The sequence below is a fragment of the Pan troglodytes genome, chromosome 11, assembly GCF_028858775.2.
Source record: "Pan troglodytes isolate AG18354 chromosome 11, NHGRI_mPanTro3-v2.0_pri, whole genome shotgun sequence".
NCBI lineage: Eukaryota > Metazoa > Chordata > Mammalia > Primates > Hominidae > Pan > Pan troglodytes.
In genome coordinates this window covers 78,665,001-78,682,418 of record NC_072409.2, presented here as the reverse complement: position 1 = coordinate 78,682,418, position 17,418 = coordinate 78,665,001, and the positions used below count along the sequence as shown (strand labels likewise).

Here is a 17,418-nt window from a genome sequence, read left to right as displayed (position 1 = left end):
TATATTGAAAAAGAAATACTAATCTTCTACCTTTTGAGACTGAAGAGATTTTATGTTTTTTTTGCCACATAGAAAGTTCGTCGCTGCTTCCTGTGCTCCAGGAGAGGACATCTCCTGTATTCCTGTCCAGCCCCCCTTTGCGAATACTGTCCTGTGCCTAAGATGTTGGACCACTCATGTCTTTTCAGACATTCCTGGGATAAACAGTGTGACCGATGTCATATGCTAGGCCACTATACAGATGTGAGTATCCTGCATATAACTAATTTGTCAGGCTTTGGAGGGAGTGTGCAAGTTTGTAATTAATGTGCAAGTTTATAACTATCAGTCAGCATACCTAAAGGAATGTTTACTCCGTGATATATTTATATATATATATATATATATATAGTAATGTCCCTTTTGTCACTGAACATGTATATAAAGCAGTGCTCTAAATATAGGGGTAAGGAGCCTACTGAATCAGAAGACAGCATCCAGAGATAGCATTAATAAATATTTTAAGCCCATTCTAGCCCTTTTTCTTTATGTGCTTGCTAAATAAAGGCTGAATTTAAGGAGGTAATAAATAACATGTAAAATTTGTGTATTCATATTTATTTATTTATTTTTTTGAGACATAGTCTCACTCTGTCACCCAGGCTGGAGTGCGGTGGTGCAATCTCGGCTCATTGCAACTTCTGCCTCCCGGGTTCCAGCGATTCTCCTGCCTCAGCCTCCCGAGTAGCTGGGGCTACAGGAGCATGCCAACACTCCTGGCTAATTTTTGTATTTTTAGTAGAGATGGGGGTTTCACCATGTTGGCCAGGCTGGTCTCGAACTCTTGACCTTAGGTGATCTGCCCGCCTCAGCCTCCTAAAGTGCTGGGATTGCAGGCATGAGCCACTGCACCTGGCCTATTTGTGCATATTTAAATGAAAATATATGCACAATTAGCAGTTATATACAGATGTTTAATGGAAGCCTATTTTGATGCTTCTTTTTTTATTTTTATTTTATTTATTTATTTTTTGAGATGGAGTCTTGCTCTGTTGCCCAGGCTGGAGTGCAGTGGCGTGATCTCAGCTAACTGCAACCTCCAACTCCTGAGTTCAAGCGATTCTCCTGCCTCAGCCTCCCGAGTAGCTGGGATTACAGGCACGTGCCACCACACCTGGCTAATTTTTTATTTTTAGTAGAGATGGGGTTTCACCACATTGGCCAGGATGGTCTCGATCTCCTGACCTCATGATCCGCCCGCCTCGGCCTCCCAAAGTGCTGGGATTACAGGCATGAGCCACTGTACCCGACCTTTTTTATTTTTTATTTTTTATTTTTTTTTTTATTTTTTATTTTTTTGGAGACAGGGTCTCGCTCTGTCACGGTGGCTAGAGTGCAGTGGCATGATCTTGGCTCACTGCAACCTCTGCCTCCCAGGTTCAAGTGATTCTCCTGCCTCAGCCTCCCAAGTAGCTGGGATTACAGGCGCCCACCACCATGCCTGGCTAATTTTTGTATATTTAGTAGACAGCAGGGTTTCACCATGGTCAAGCTGGTCTCGAACTCCTGACCTCAGGTGATCCACCCATTTCAGCCTCCCAAAGTGCTAGGATTACAGGTGTGAGCCACCGCACCTGGCCTGATTCTTCTTATCAATGATTTTGCTGGTCTAATAGTCTAAGGAAAGAAGGACAAGGCAGCCATTACTTTAAATTGCAGCATATTAAAAATGCTGTTTTGGACACTATTTGCATTGTATTGTTGTAAATGTATATGGAGTTTAGTCATAATTTCAAAGACCAGAGGGCTGTTGAAATAAGCAAATACAGCTTTGATGTGGAATATGTAGTTTTCTACATTCAGTTTACCCTAATTCCTAATGAGTGTCTCATTAAGAGTCTTTCATTTTAGGTCTTAATTGCGTTTCTTACTACATAGTAACATATGTTTATTTTATATTAACAGCTAATCAGTACAAAGTCATTTTTCATCCTCATACCTAAGTGGCAATTCTAATTGATTTAAGGGGTATTTATGAAAGGGGTGTCTCTCATTCTCTTTTTTAAAGCATTACTTACCTATTTTTTAAAATAATAAAAGTACTTTAATATGTACTTCCCCAAAGTCATGATACGAAAGCAGAAATATTTTTCTAATTTTATTTATATTGAAATATACCTATAGTCTTTTTTCTTACAGCCCTTTTTAATGCATGTCTGAAATACACCTATAATCTTTTGCTCAATAAATTAGTATGGCTTTCTGTTGAAATGAATTTCAGATTAAAACAGATTAGAGTATGAGTGTTTGGTATATATATGTATTTCTCATGTAAATAACATGACAATTATTTATTGTAATTCCACCAGCAAATTTATACTTAAATTGTTACCCATTTTTTAAACAAACAGTGGTGCATTTAATAATGTTTTGGTAAGTCATATTTTATAAATGGAATTGTGAAATTAAAAGACGTACACTTATGTCTGGATAAGTATTGTCAAATTGCTCTTCTAAAAGATTGTACCAATGTATCTACCTACCAGCAGTGTTAAGAGAAATGAGCACTGCACTCATCAACATTAAGTATTATCAGTCTTTAAAATTTTTGGCTGGTCAGACCAAAAAATGATATTTTATTGTTTTAATTTGTATTTCTTTGGTTATTAATAAAGTGGTATATGGTTAATTAATTTGAATACTCTATTCTCAAGGCTATATAGAGAGATAGAAGTTGTCATTTCATTCCAAAGTACTTTAGTCTTATTTTTCAGTGTTTACCAAGTCTTAAAAATGATAAATCCTGAATTGTCCTAGCATTATGTTGTTGTCTGCATTAAGTTGTCAATTATAATTTTCTTAGCAAGATTTTCTAGTTTGGCAGTTATCTTTAATAGCATCTGTTTTTTTTTTTTACTGTTTTCTTCCAAAGAGCTCTGACAAATATGGTCTTATTTGCCTGTAATAAAGAAGGGGAGTAAGACATTATCATAGGCAATTTTTTAAAAACAAGAAACTGTACTACAGAACAGTTAAAAATTACTTGTAAAAGGTTATATAATCATCTATGAGTGTTAATTCTATAGGCCATTCCTCTTAACTTCTTGATTTTGGCCTCTAATATATGTTAAATTATTATCTAAAATGAGAATTAATAATCCCAATGAATGTAGGTTTTTTTAAATAAGATTAAAATTATGGTATGCTCCTGTAATATCAGCTGCTCAGGAGGCTAATGCAGGAGGATCTCTTAATCCCAGGAGTTTAAAACCTGGTGGCTCACACTTGTAATCCTAGCACTTTGGGAGGCCGAGGCAGGTGGATCACGAGGTCAAGAGATCGAGACCATCCTGGCCAGCATGGTGTGAAACCCCGTCTTTACTAAAATTAGCTGGGCGTGGTGGTACACACCTGTAGTCCCAGCTACTCAGGAGGCTGAAGCAGGAGAATCGCTTGAACCTGGGAGGCAGAGGTTGCAGTGAGCCAAGATCATGCCACTGCACTCCAGCCTGGCAACAGAGTGAAACTCTGTCTCCAAAAAAAAAAAAAAAAAAAACAGCCTGGGCAACATAGTGAGAGCCTATCTCAAAAAATAAAATAAAATAGGGTTGGGCTGTGACCAGCTTCAGAGAAGGCAGTACTCTTTTCCCCAAATCTACCAGTATCTACTATTTTTGTTGTAATTGCATGGCGAAGGTTCTGGAAGCTGGTCTTTGTAGCCTACACACCTGGTGTAGGATTCCCTCGCAGCCCAGTCAAGCCTGGGCTCTACTGACTCCTTGTGGCAAGGCTCATAGTCCTTCCACCACCCCAGAAACTTCATGAGAATTCACATGGAAGCCGAGTCATTCTGGCCCCATGTTGTTGGAACTGTACATGCTTTAGGTCTGTCTTGAAACCTGGGCCTCCACAGAAAATTTGTTTCCTCTGCAGCCCTGTCAAATGCTTGCTGCTCATCTTCCATGACCCTGAATCTCAAGAGATGATATCAGCCTCTTTCTCACATGCCATGGCTGCTTTTAAGTCATTACTCAACCCTTTTTATGTAAATACCTTTGGCTTATTTAAGGCTTATACCCTCTAGCAATACTATCCTCTACCATTCTTTGTCATTTTCATCTTCCCACCTACTGCACTTTCTGCTCATTCACAGAGGATTTCTAACCTTTTATAAATTGATGATATTGAGAAACTTCCAAGGCTGGGCGTGGTGGCTCATGCCTGTTACCCAGCACTTTGGGAGGCCGAGGTAGGCAGATCACTTGAGGCCACAAGTTTGAGGCCAGCCTGGCCAACACAGCAAAACCCCATCCCTACTAAAAGTACAAAAGTTAGCTGAGTGTGGTGGTGCACACCTGTAATTCCAGCTACTGGGAAGGCTGAGGCATGAGAATTGCTAGAACCCAGGACGCAGAGGTTTCAGTGAGCCGAGATTGCACCACTGAACTCCAGCCTGGGCAACAGAGTGAGACTGTTTCCAAAAAAAAAAAAAAAATGAAAGAAACTTGCCCTTTTACTTTATATATTCCCATAGTCACACACCTAGACCTCTGTTTGGCCAGATTACCAGATATATGTATGCAAAGAGAATTTGTAGTGAAAACTGTCGAGTCATATTCAAATCCTTTCTGTAATGAAAAGCTTTTTCCTAAAATCTGTTGGAAATTGCTCATTGGTTAACTGCTTCTGTAAAAGTATTTGGTTGAAATTCCAGAGTTTTATGAGGTGAAGGATAAAAAGATGGCTCAAGGCCTACTAAAGTCAACCTGCATCATTAGTCCCTTTCAGAAGACAAGAACCTGGATTGTGGAAAGAATCCTGTTTCTGAATCTGCTATAGTTTCTCTCCTCACTTGCCAACAATTTTTAAATATACAGAGAATTTTTAAATGTCTGTATACCTTTAGCTTGCACACAGAAACCTATTCTGTGAGCTATCTCTGACATTTCCAAGATAACAACAGCCATACATAATTGTGTGTTTACTGTGCTGGAGGAGTGCTTCATTCACCACTATGCCCTTAGCATATAGTAGGTGTTCAGTAGATTTAATCCTCATAAGCAGGATATGAAGTGTAGGTACTATTTATTACTCCTATTTTACAAACTGAAAACTGAGACATTACAAGGTTAATAAGTCTAAGGTCTAAAAGCTAAAATGATGCTATACTTTATGACTATGTGGAGAAAGCTTACATATTGGCAATCAAGGAATCATCAGTTTATCTCCTACTCGGAGGATCTCTCAACTTTCTTAAATATGCAGATATTATAGCTCTAATAAGCAACTTTAATATAACACTCATGACATTGGGGCAACATAGTGAGACTCCCACTCTTTACCAAAAAAAATTTAAAAATTAGCCAGGCAGGGTGGCACACACCTGTAGTCCCAGCTACTCGGGAGGCTGAGATGGGAGGATTGCTTGAGCCCAGGAGATCAAGGCTGCAGTGAGCTGTGATCACATCACTGCACTCCAGCCTGGGTGACAGTGTAAGACTCTCTCTTTAAAAAAAAAAAAAAAACACAATATATTATAAAACACATAAAAATATTTTCCAAACAAAAATAAATTTTACCTTAGGTTGTCAGCACTTTAAAAAACCCCTGGGGATCAAGAAAGCAGTATAGAATGTTGATTTTCAGATACAGAGCCAATTCTGTGATACCATAGAGCTTTACTGCTCACAAGAGACCATTGCAGCTTCAGCAATCTTTATTAATTGTTCAGATTGCCATCCTTTTTTATTAAAGCATAATGACTGAGTTAGTCAGTGTCAGATATAATCAAAACCCAAACCTCCTAAATTTCCTACCTTTATTCAGCAATTTTTTTCTCAAATTCCCTGCTCAGTGTGTTATCCCAGTCCATGCTAAATAACTGTTAAAGTCTGATTTTTTAATACAGTGGGAGAAAATAATTCATAGAACATATTTCACTTGATTCCTTTATTTATTTATTTTTATTTTTATCTTTGAAACAGAGTCTCACTCTGCCGCCCAGGGTGCAGAGGTGTGATCTCGGCTCACTGCAACCTCTGCCTCCCAGATTCGAGCAATTCTGCCTCAGCCTCCCAAGTAGCTGGGATTACAGGCATGAGCCACAACACCCGGACGATTTTTGTATTTTTAGTAGAGGTGTGGTTTCACTATGTTGGCCAGGCTGATGTCGAACTCCTGACCTCAGGTGATCTGCCCGCCTTGGCCTCCCAAAGCGCTGGGGTTAACAGGCGTGAGCTACTGCGCCTGGCCTTTTTACTTTTTTGATGCTAGAAAAATGCTCCCATATCAGCCATATACTACAATATTTTTCACAGTGCAAAAGTTTATTTTAAGGGGAACTCAGTTTAAACTGTGTAGTATTTAACATACACGTGAGTGCTCAATGATGTTTCTTCAATAAATATATATGTAAAATTGAAAACTAATGTCTTTTATTTAAATTTTTATTAAACTTGGAGATTTCCAGCAGGAAATACAAAGCATCTAGTACAAATCATTTCATACTTGTCAAATCCAGAATGGAGAGTTACTAGAGCATTATTTTTGTAAAGGTAATTATTTAAGAAACAGGTATTTATTTTATTTTTAGTGTACTCCAAGGAGCACTGAGTAGTATTCATATGATTTCCTCCCCTTATCCTTTCCACAGTCTTACTCAGATATGACTGGCCAGAAATAAGAATGGCTGAAACATATTATTGTGCTGAATAACTAAGCCAAGATTTGAATTTAAAGACTTGCTTAATTCACATATTTTGTGTAATGGCGGTTCTACCTTTATTCAAAAACATCTCCAGTGTTCTACCACCCAAATAAACTTTCTACATTTGTTCATTTAGCAAAAATTTGCTGGTTGCCTCTTATATGCCAGACAGTATTCCAAGTACTAGGGGAAAAAAAGATGAATAAAACATGATCCCTGCCCTTGAGGAACTCAGAGTATAATAGGAAAGGTGGGTGTGTTAAGAACAGTGTAAAGTGTAATGTGAAAGTACATCAGGGTGGTGATAAATAAAAGAGTCTTAGAAGACTCTAAACTTAGTGACTTGCAGATGATGCATACCTAGAAAATGTAGAAAGTGTGACATAGACCTAAGAAGGGAGCCAAGTAACTGTGTCTTTTTATTTTGACATGATTATAGATTCACATGCAGTTTTAAGAAATAATATAGAGGGCTGGGCGCAGTGGCTCATGCCAGTAACCACAACCCAGCCCTTTGGGAGGCCAAATCTGGAGGACTGCCTGAGGCCAGGAGTTAGAGACCAGCCTATGCAATATAGTGGGACCCTATATCTACAAAAAACATTTTTTTAAGAAATGATAAAATTAAGATTCAGATAGCAAATAATCATGAACAAGCTAATTTCCCTGCTGAACTTATTTGAAGAGAAACCACTGATATATTCAGATCTACTTAATGAAAATGAGAATGCATAAATAAGAATAAATAATTAAAATTAAAATGCCGCCTCCCCAACAAAGTAACTTAGATGTATAAAATCACGATGTGAGGAAGGAATGAAGGGGAAAAGAAAAACTCATCTCTGAAAAAACTAAAACACTAGAATTATATTATCGTGATAGATTGGTATGTACTTTCAGATAAATATGTAGTTCTGCTGACAGTGTGCATTACACCTACCTTTGGAAATAAAGAGGAAAATCAGACTTTGGTTAGATATATATACTTTGTTCCACCCACTTTTCTCAACATTTTAATGTTATTTATAGGTAATATTGGAGCAAGAGGGCAGGCTGCAATTGATTGATTGTCTTACAAAATTGTTGTATAGGCTTACCAAATGTTTATTTAACTGAGAGATCAGACTACTTCAAGAAAGTTAAGTTGATTTCTATACTTGCAGGTCTCCTCCTGTCTTCTTGATGTACACAAAACTCACGATAATGTTAGTGAAAATCGCATACATGTTCATTGTTCAGGGAGTAAATCCCAAAATCAGGAATTAATAATTTATTGGAACTGTTACCAAGCCACCTAATAAATGAATATCTGAAATTTTCATGGTTGCAAATGTATGTGACCTTATGTAAATAATTATGTTCTACATTTTAAACTTGAAGGCATATGGTACAGTTTGGTTCAATGTCCCCACTCAAATCTCGAGTCGAATTGTAATTCCCAATGTTGAGGGAGGGACCTGGTAGGAGGTGATTGGATCATGGGGGCAGATTTCCCCCATGCTGTTCTTGCAATAGTAAGTTCTCATGAGATTTGATGGTTTAAAAGTGTATGGCACCCTGCCCCTCATTTGCTCTCTTTCTCTCCTGCCAACGTGAAGGTGCTTGCTTCCCCTTCAACTTCCACCATGATTGTAAGTGTCCTGAGGCCTCCTCAGCCATGCTTCCTGTTAAGCCTGTGGAACTTGAGTCAGTTAAACCTCTTTTCTTCATAAATTACCCCAGTGTCAGGTAATTCTTTATAGTAATGTCAAAATGGACTAATACAGTGTATAACTTAGCACATTTAAAGTTTGAAGGAGAAACCAGTTCTTATTTTAAATTGTACTAAATGGTTTCCTTTCTAGTCATTTCTAAGTAACCTGAAAATTCCTCCAATCTTTTCAACTCTCCGTATAGTACATACCTCCTTGTCTAGTATTAGTCACTTTGAGTGGACTTAGCAGCTTACTAGCAAGCTTGTCTTGTCTTTATAGAAAATGTAAGAATAAATGTGTAGAAGATAGAGATAATTCCCATTCTGCAGACCCTTACCTTTCATCAAAGGAAGGGAAATATTGTCTACTTCTAGCCTGCCTTTATAAACTTTATAAGCTCTCAACATTAAAGGATAAATAAACTTTAGTTTTTCACTGAGAATCTTATGGCACTGAGGAATGGACTGACTTACTCTTCAGTCCAATCACATTTGGGAAGACACAGGTCTCTGATATATAAAGCAGAAGGCCACTAAGAATTTTATTAAATTTCAAACTTATTATATGCCACACCTTTTGAAAACTAAATCCAGGTATAAAAGTCCATGTAGACTTGAATTTTACTATTAAATCCACTAATACGAACAAATTCTGGGACATAATTATCTGAGTTATGAATTGAGAGTGAAAATAAGATCCTCATTAACAACTCTAAGGCTAAAAGATTCACCAAATCTTACAGAATAAGGTCAGTGCTGCTGACCTTTATAGATCCCTGGATGTGGTGGGAGTTGCCTATAGTCCTAGTACGTGGGAGGATGAGGCAGGAAGATCACTTGAGCAAAGGAGTTCAAGTCCAACCTGGGCAACATAGCAAGACCCGATCTCTTTAAAAAAAAAAAAAAAAAAAAAGTATACATTCCAGACAGCTTTCTGATTGGGTTTTGAAAATCTCCCTCAAATTACACAGCAGTGAAGCAATGTACACAACTGGGAAAGCTTTTTAACCTCTAAAACTATTCAAAGACTTACTTATAGGGATCTGTTTGCCAGCATACTAATCAATTCTATGTATGATTTTGTTGTACTAATCAATCCTAGGTATGATCTGGTCGAACCCAATATGCAGTTATTCATCTTGAAAAAACAGCTGTTTTCTTCAGTTGTCTACTAGTTAAAATAATTAGGCATGCCATCTAAAAGGCACACGCAGTTCGTCTTGAAAACTTAGAAATGCCTGTAGAATGATTGTATTTCAGTTAAAAAAAAAAAATGAGCTCTGCATAATCTACATGTATATGCCTGTGTGTGTATATATATACATATATAAACAATGATAAATGGGATAAAGTATACATACCAGGCTCTTAACGTTGCTTTTCCTCATCAGACTGGGATTGGGTTAGAAAAGAGGGCTGAGAAACACAATTAGCTTGCCTTTATTTGTATTTTTATTGTTATTGTTTCATTTGTTTTAAAAAGAGAGTAAGATAATTATGCAGGATTTCAGTTTAATAGTAAGCATGATCTTCGTTTGTTGTAAGGCATTCTACTAATTGTTGACTTGATAAAAAATAATCATAAAAGCAATACTAAACTACTTTGAGAAGTTCAAGACACTCAAGCAAATTACATAATAATAAATATTATGAGCTAATCGGCCTTTTAGTTATAGAACATAAAAATAATTCTCTCTGTAATCATGGATATTAATGGAAAAATATACATCCTAAGAACACTAATCATTACGGTGAGGTAGTTTCAGATATAAAGGAAGACATGGCTCAATTTTTAAATTATTTCATCAGTGTTATCTAAACTTTTACTTTTTTAAGCCCATTATATTTTAGACAGGAACCAGTTCTAATGTAGCAGGAAAAAATTCTAAAGTAAGCTACAGGGTCTCAATATTAAACCTTTCTCTCTCACCCTGTCATCCCTGGTTTAGGGATGCTTATATAGAACTTTTACCTATAGGTAAATGCAAAGGAAAGGTAAAAGTTCTATATAAGCATCCCTAAACCAGGGAAGGTAGTAGTGGGTAGCAAGGGTGATGAACTGGTTCCTGTCTAAAATATAATGGACTTAAAAAAGTAAAAGTTTAGAATAACACTGGATGAAATAATTTAAAAATTGAGCCATGTCTTCCTCAGTCTCAAAAAAAAAAAAGGGTTCCTTTTTGTTTGTTCGTTTGTTTGTTTTTTGTTTTTGAGACAGAGTCTCACTCTGTTGCCAGACTGGAGTGCAGTGGCGCTGGAGTGCAGTGGCGCAATCTTGGCTCACTGCAACTTCCACCTCCTGGGTTCAAGTGATTCTCCTGCCTCAGCCTCCCAAGTACCTGGGACTACAGGCACGCACTACAATGCCCAGCTGCTTTTTGTATTTTTAATACAGATGGGGTTTCGCCATGTTGTCCAGGCTGGTCTCGAACTCCTAACCTCAAGTGATCTGCCCACCTCAGCCTCCCAAAGCGCTGGGATTACAGGCATGAGCCAATGTGTCTAGCCAAGAATCTTATTCTTATAAGAATCTGGCACAATGAAGGGGTCTTTTAATGGTATAAATAACAATATCCAGTGATTTAAAACAACTCTTCACAGTACCTGGGACTACAGGCACGCACTACCCTGCCCAGCTGCTTTTTGTATTTTTAGTACAGATGGGGTTTCGCCATGTTGTCCAGGCTGGTCTCGAACTCCTAACCTCAAGTGATCTGCCCGTCTCAGCCTCCCAAAGTGCTGGGATTACAGGCCTGAGCCAATGTGTCCAGCCAAGAACCTTATTCTTATAAGAATTTGGCACAATGGAAGGGTCTTTTAATGGTATAGATAACAATGTCCAGTGATTTAAAACAGCTCTTCACAGGTCTCTGTAATTGTAACTCTTTCCCTGTTCTTAACAAACCAAAACTTGATTGTCTCTCAAGTTTTCCATAAATGAGTTGATCAGAGACCTATGCAGTGCTTGGCAAATACCACCTGAGCTGCCAGTACTGGCGGGATTTCACATAAGCCTCTTTTTTTTTTTTTTTTTTTTATATACCAATAGAAAAAAAATTGCAGGCATATATAAAGAATTGGTAGATCAAAAAAAAAAAAAAGAATCAGAGATGTCTCCAAATGAAATGAATTGTTTGTAGAAAATAGGAAACTTGGGAAAATCCTAACTCTTTCTTCACAGATAATGTGAATAGAGAAGATAGACGAAAAGCACTGCTGAGCAAAATGATGAAGAAAATTATGGACAAAATAGTTCACACTCAATTTGAGTGAGAAAAAGACCCATAGTGAAATTTCTGAATGTCAAACAAAAATTATACTAATATCCAGAGAGAAAAACACACAAATCAGATTCACATCAGACTTCTCCTGTATAGTACTAAATGCTGAAAAGTAATGGAGAAATCTCTAAAGCCTAGAAGATTTTGAGGAAAAAAGATGATACAATCTGTTGCTCATTTGTGAATTTAAGGGAAAAGTCAGAGAAAAAAATTAGCAACAATGAACAGTGAAAGCAAGAAAGCCTAGAATATGTGTCTGAATACTTCTTGATAATCTGTTTTTTAACTTAATATAAGTATTTCCTGGGTGCAGTGGCACCTGCCTGTAGTTGCAGCTACTCAGGAGGCTGAGGCAGCAGAATTGCTTGAGGTCAGGAGTTCAAGACCAGCCCAGGCAACATGGTGAGAGTTCATCTCAAAAAAAGACAGAAAAATATAAATAGAGCAAATTTTATTTTTTAAATTATAGTAATGTGGTTTATAGGTAATTTCAGTAAAATAAAAGGTTATTTGTTTCAATAATCAGAAGAAAAATAAGTAAGACAAAGGAAACTCATGTAGTATAACATTATGGGAGAAAATGGGAGCAAGAAAGTATAAAAAACAAAAAGCATAAAGAATGAGAAAAATCAGACCAAATACATCAATTATAACAATAAACATTTTCATAGTAGATTAAACACTTTTATAGATTTAACTGCCTCCCACACTCCCCCCGATCCCCCAAAAAAAGCCTGTTTATCCAAAGAGACCTTTAACAAAAGTAATTGGCAGACCATGGTTTAGGAAAGATTTTTGTAATATGTATGATGGCACAATTATCTGTAATATATAAAAAGCTCTTACAAATCAATATGAAGAAAGGAAAATAATAATACCCAATGTTAGGGAAGCTGTACTATTAAAGTACATTTGGATGGGCTTTCTGGAATTCAGTGATGTATAGTTGCAAAGATATAGCTATAAGAATGTTTATATCAAAGTTGTTAATAATAATGAATACTAGATGCAACCCAAATATTTGATGATGAGGATGACTTGCCTTACAATATAGTCATATAATGGGATTTATTCAGCCGTTTAAAAAATGATATAAAAGGCCGGGCGCAGTGGATCACCTGAGGTCAAGAGTTCGAGATCAGCCTGGACAACATGGTGAAACCCCATCTGTACTAAAAATACAAAAATTAGCTGGGCATGGTGGTGGGCTCTGTAATCCCAACTACTTGAGAGGCTGAGGCAGGAGAATCGCTTGAAACTGGGAGGCAGAGGTTGCAGTGAGCCGCGATTGCACCATTGCACTCTAGCCTGGACAAGAAGAACGAAACTCCATCTCAAAAAATATATATATTTTATGTATATAAATGATATTGAAATATAAATAAGTTGCTAGTACATTAAGTAAAACACACAGATTACAAAACAGTATGTGAAGTATAATTAGACTTCTATATATATGTGTGTGTTTCTATATATGTAGATTTGCATAGAAAAAAGTTTGAGTGGGCCCTGTGTGGTGGCTCACACCTGTAATCCCAGCACTTTGGGAGGCCAAGGCGGGCAGATCACTTAAGGTCAGAAGTTCAAGACCAGCCTGGCCAACATGTTGAAACCCTGTCTCTCCTAAAAATACAAAAATTAGCCAGGTGTGGCAGCGCACACCTGTAATCCCTCCTACTTGGGAGGCTGAGGCAGGAGAATCTGAAGTGGGAGAATCACAAGTCAGAGAATCACTTGAACCCAGGAGGTGGAGGTTGCAGTGAGCCAAGATCACATCACTGCACTCCAGCCTGGGCAACAGAGTGAGACTCTGTCTCAAAAAAAAAAAAAAAAACTTTGGAGTAAAATATTCCAAAATATTTGCTCTTGTTATGTCAGGAATTATAGATGTTTTATCATTTTTTGCTTTTTATTTCTATTGATCTTTATTTGCTAGTTCTATATTAGTCATTCTAATAGATGTATACTGTCTATCTTATTGTAGTTTTAGTTTGCATTTTCTAATGGCTAATAATGTTGGATATCCTTTCATGCACGCACTTATCATCCTTATTTCTTCTTTGGTGAAATATTAACATCCCTTCCTAATTTTTAATGAGAGTGTTAATTTTCTTCTTATTGGCTGTTGATAGTTCTGTCTGTATTTTGGATATAAGTCTTCAGTTGGGTATGTGATTTCAAAATATTTTTTTCTAGTCCATAGTTTGTCTTCTTATTTTCTTGACGGTTCTCAGGCAGAGCAGAAGTTTTTAAATTTAATGAAGTCCAACTTATAAATTTGAACTCTTTACCCAACCCCAGATCACACAGTTTTTTGTTTTTGTTTTTTGAGACAGGGTCTTACTCTGTCCCCCAGGCTGGAGTGTAGTGGTGCAATCTCGGCTCACTGCAACCTCCACCTCCCAGGCTCAAGTGATCCTACCACCTCAGCCTCCTGAGTTGTTGGGACGACAGGCGCGTGCCACCATGCTCGTCTGACTTTTGTTTTTTGTAGAAATGAGGTTTCATTTTGTTGCCCAGGCTGGTCTTGAACTCCTGGACTCAAGCGATCTGCCTACCTTGGCCTCAAGTGCTGGTATTACAGGCATGAGCCACCATGGCCAGCCAGAAGATTTTCTCCTGTGTATTCTTTCAGATGTTTCTACTTTTATATTTAGATCTGTTATCTATTTTGAGTTAAACTTTGTATAATATGAGGTTTAGATCAAGGTTCATTTTGTTTTCTTTACATATGGTTGACCAATTGTTCTAACACCATTTGTCGAAAAGACTTTCCATTCTCAACTGAATTGATTTTGCATCTTTGTCAAAGGTCAATTGGCCATATTTACATGGATTGATTCCTGTGCTCTATTTTGTTGCACGGATGTATGTATATGTCTTGTTGCCAATGCCATATGGTCTTGATTACTATAGTTTTATAGTAAGTCTTAAAATACGTAGCGAGATTTCTTAAACTTTTGCTTTTGTTTTGTTTTTGAGACCAAGTCTCACTCTGTTGCCCAGGCTAGAGTGCAGTGGCATTGTGTTGGCTCACTGCAACCTCCGTCTCCTGGGTTCAAGTATTTCTCCTGTCTCAGCCTCCTGAGTAGCTGGGATTACAGGCGCCTACCACCACACTCAGCTTATTTTTATATTTTTAGTAGAGACAGGGTTTCACCATGTTGGCCAGGCTGGTCTCGAACTCCTAACCTCAGGTGATCCCCCAACCTTGGCCTCCCAAAGTGCTGGAATTAGAGGCATGAGCCACCGCACCTGGCCAACTTCGGTTATTTTTTACAAAATAACTTTTGCTGTTCTAATTCCTTTCCCCCTTCATGTAAATTCTAGAATCACCTTGTCTGTACTTACAATAATTTCTGATAGGATTTTGATTACAGTTGTGTTCCAGTCTATAGACTACTGTAGGGAGAGTTGACTCCACTGTATTGAGTCTTCTAATCCATGAATATGGTATGTCTCTGTTTATTTAGAACTCCTTTAGCCTCCATTATCAGATTTTTGTAGTTTTAACTATACATGTTCTCTACATAGTTAGATTTATGTGTATTTAAGTTGTAAGTATTTTGCCTCTCTTGGAATTATAAAAAAAGGTATTGTCTTACTACAACATCAGACCTAAGGATGATTATTTGTGTATCTGACATGCTGGATGCTATCAACATCTCGGGAGAAGAGGAAAAGATAATTTCCCCAAGAGCATTCCATGAGATTTAGAACTGGATGACAGGGCATGATTGTACATAGAAGGAGTTTAATGTAGTTAACTAAGGTGAATTAGGATTGGATTTGGTGGTTTTAAATAATTTGCTCTATTAAGTATTTGTTATTTATGATGGAGTTTATATAATTGGGTTTTTTCTTTTTTCTTTTTTCTTTTTTTTTTTTTTGAGACGGAATCTCACTCTGTTGCCCAGGCTGGAGTGCAGTGGCGTAATCTCGGCTCACTGCAACTTCCGCCTCCTGGGTTCAAGCGATTCTCCTGCCTCAGCCTCCCAAGTAGCTGGGACTACAGGCGCGTGCCACCACACCCGGCTAATTTTTTGTATTTTTAGTAGATATGGGGTTTCATCGTGTTAGCCAGGATGGTCTTGATCTCCTGACCTCGTGATCCACCCACCTCGGCCTCCCAAAGTGCTGGGATTACAGGCATGAGCCACCACGCCCGGCCACCTTTTTTTCTTTTTCCTTTTAAGTAGAGGTGGGGTCTCGCTGTTACCCACACTGGTCTCAAACTCCTGGCCTGAAGTGATCCTCCCACCTCAGTCTCCCAAAGTGCTGGGATTACAGAAATAAGCCACTGTTCCTGGCCTATAATTGGTTTATAAGTAAAGTTCTAAACTTTCACTTTAAAATTATCTTACCAGGTTGGGTGCCATGGCTTATTCCTATAATTTCAGCCTTTGGGAGGCCAAGGTGAAAAGATCGCCTGGGGCCAGGAGTTTGAGACCAGCCTAGGCACCATAGTGAGACTCCATCTCTACAAAAAAATGAAAAATTAGCCAAGCACTGTGGTCCATGCCTGTAGTCCTAACTACTCTGGAGGCTGAGGTCAGAGAATCCTGCTTGAGCCCAGGAGATCAGGGCTGCAGGGAGCTATGATTACACCACTGCATTCTAGCCTGGGCAACAGAGTAAGACTCTGTCTCTAAATAAATAAATAAAATAAAATAAAATAAAGTGAAACTAATTTACCTTTAGTTTAACTCTTTTGAGTCTAGTTTAAAACTTCTGGTTCCTGCTAGTATACTTAAAGAAACAGTATAGTATAGAACCTTTGCGGACTTAGTTTACAATTTTCTCAGGATGTCAGCGCTCAGATTTCATTATTCCAATACCAAAGGGACAATGAAATCACTCGTGGCAGTTGTAATGGAGGAATGCCATCAACATAAGTTTTTATTTTTGTTTTTCGGGGGATTTTTTTGTTTTTTAAGAAATGGGATATCTGAGTGAGCTGAAAGTTATAAAGACAGGAACTCAGAAAGAGTTAAGGTACTAGAAAGCAGGAAGTAAGACCTCTCTTCCATCCATCCTGCACATGGACTATGTATTCACTACCAAACCAGTTAGATGGTTCCCAGAATTATAGGGATCTACATCTACATGTTCTTCCTGGTTTCCACTTACCCAGCCCTCAGGTCTGGTTTGAAGGTAATGAATTATCTCACTTGGTTGTTAACAGTCAGTTGCAGATCGAACTCCTTGTTCTACTGCTTCCCCCTTTCTCGCTACTACACTTGACTAATCTTAAAACCCCCCCAAAAGAGGAGGAAAGGCTAGTAAGGAAGCTGGGGCCATTAAACAATGTTTAAGAATAGAAAAAAGGAATACATAAGTTTGAGTTGAATTAAAGAAAGTTGTCTTAACTTTCAGAATAGTGTACTTTTCTTTTTCATCAATGACCAGGGTATTTTAAGATTTTTGTATTCCGGAATTTTAATATAAAATACAACATCAGGATTATCTGATCCAGTATTTTTTTTAACAACTAAAAACATTGAGTAGACTTCAGCTGAATGTAAAAATAGGTACATTGCACATACTAGATGCTTATTGATGTTTCTGAATTTTTTTAAGAAGGTGGCCACAAACAGCTGTAGTCTAATAAAATCTGTATTTTATTCATTTTGTTCATTTTTTTATTTTTTCCTCTATTATGTCTTTATCAACAGGTCACCTAAACTGAGTTTCTTCTAGGTTTGGGCACATCCAAGAGTTGACCTTGGTACAGTAGATTCATTTATTTCAGCTACTTT

General features: G+C 37.7%; 1 protein-coding gene across 13 annotated transcripts in view; it reads left to right on the top strand.

Moving 5' to 3' along the window:
- The window catches only part of ZCCHC7 (zinc finger CCHC-type containing 7), a 238,958-nt gene that overhangs the window by 185,542 nt on the left and 35,998 nt on the right, over nucleotides 1–17,418 (top strand). For all 13 annotated transcript variants that reach the window (XM_054657807.2, XM_016960374.4, XM_016960379.4 and 10 more), the window contains one exon: nucleotides 73–243. In XM_054657807.2, coding sequence (XP_054513782.1) covers nucleotides 73–243 — 171 coding nt within the window. The remainder of the gene's footprint in view (nucleotides 1–72; nucleotides 244–17,418) is intronic.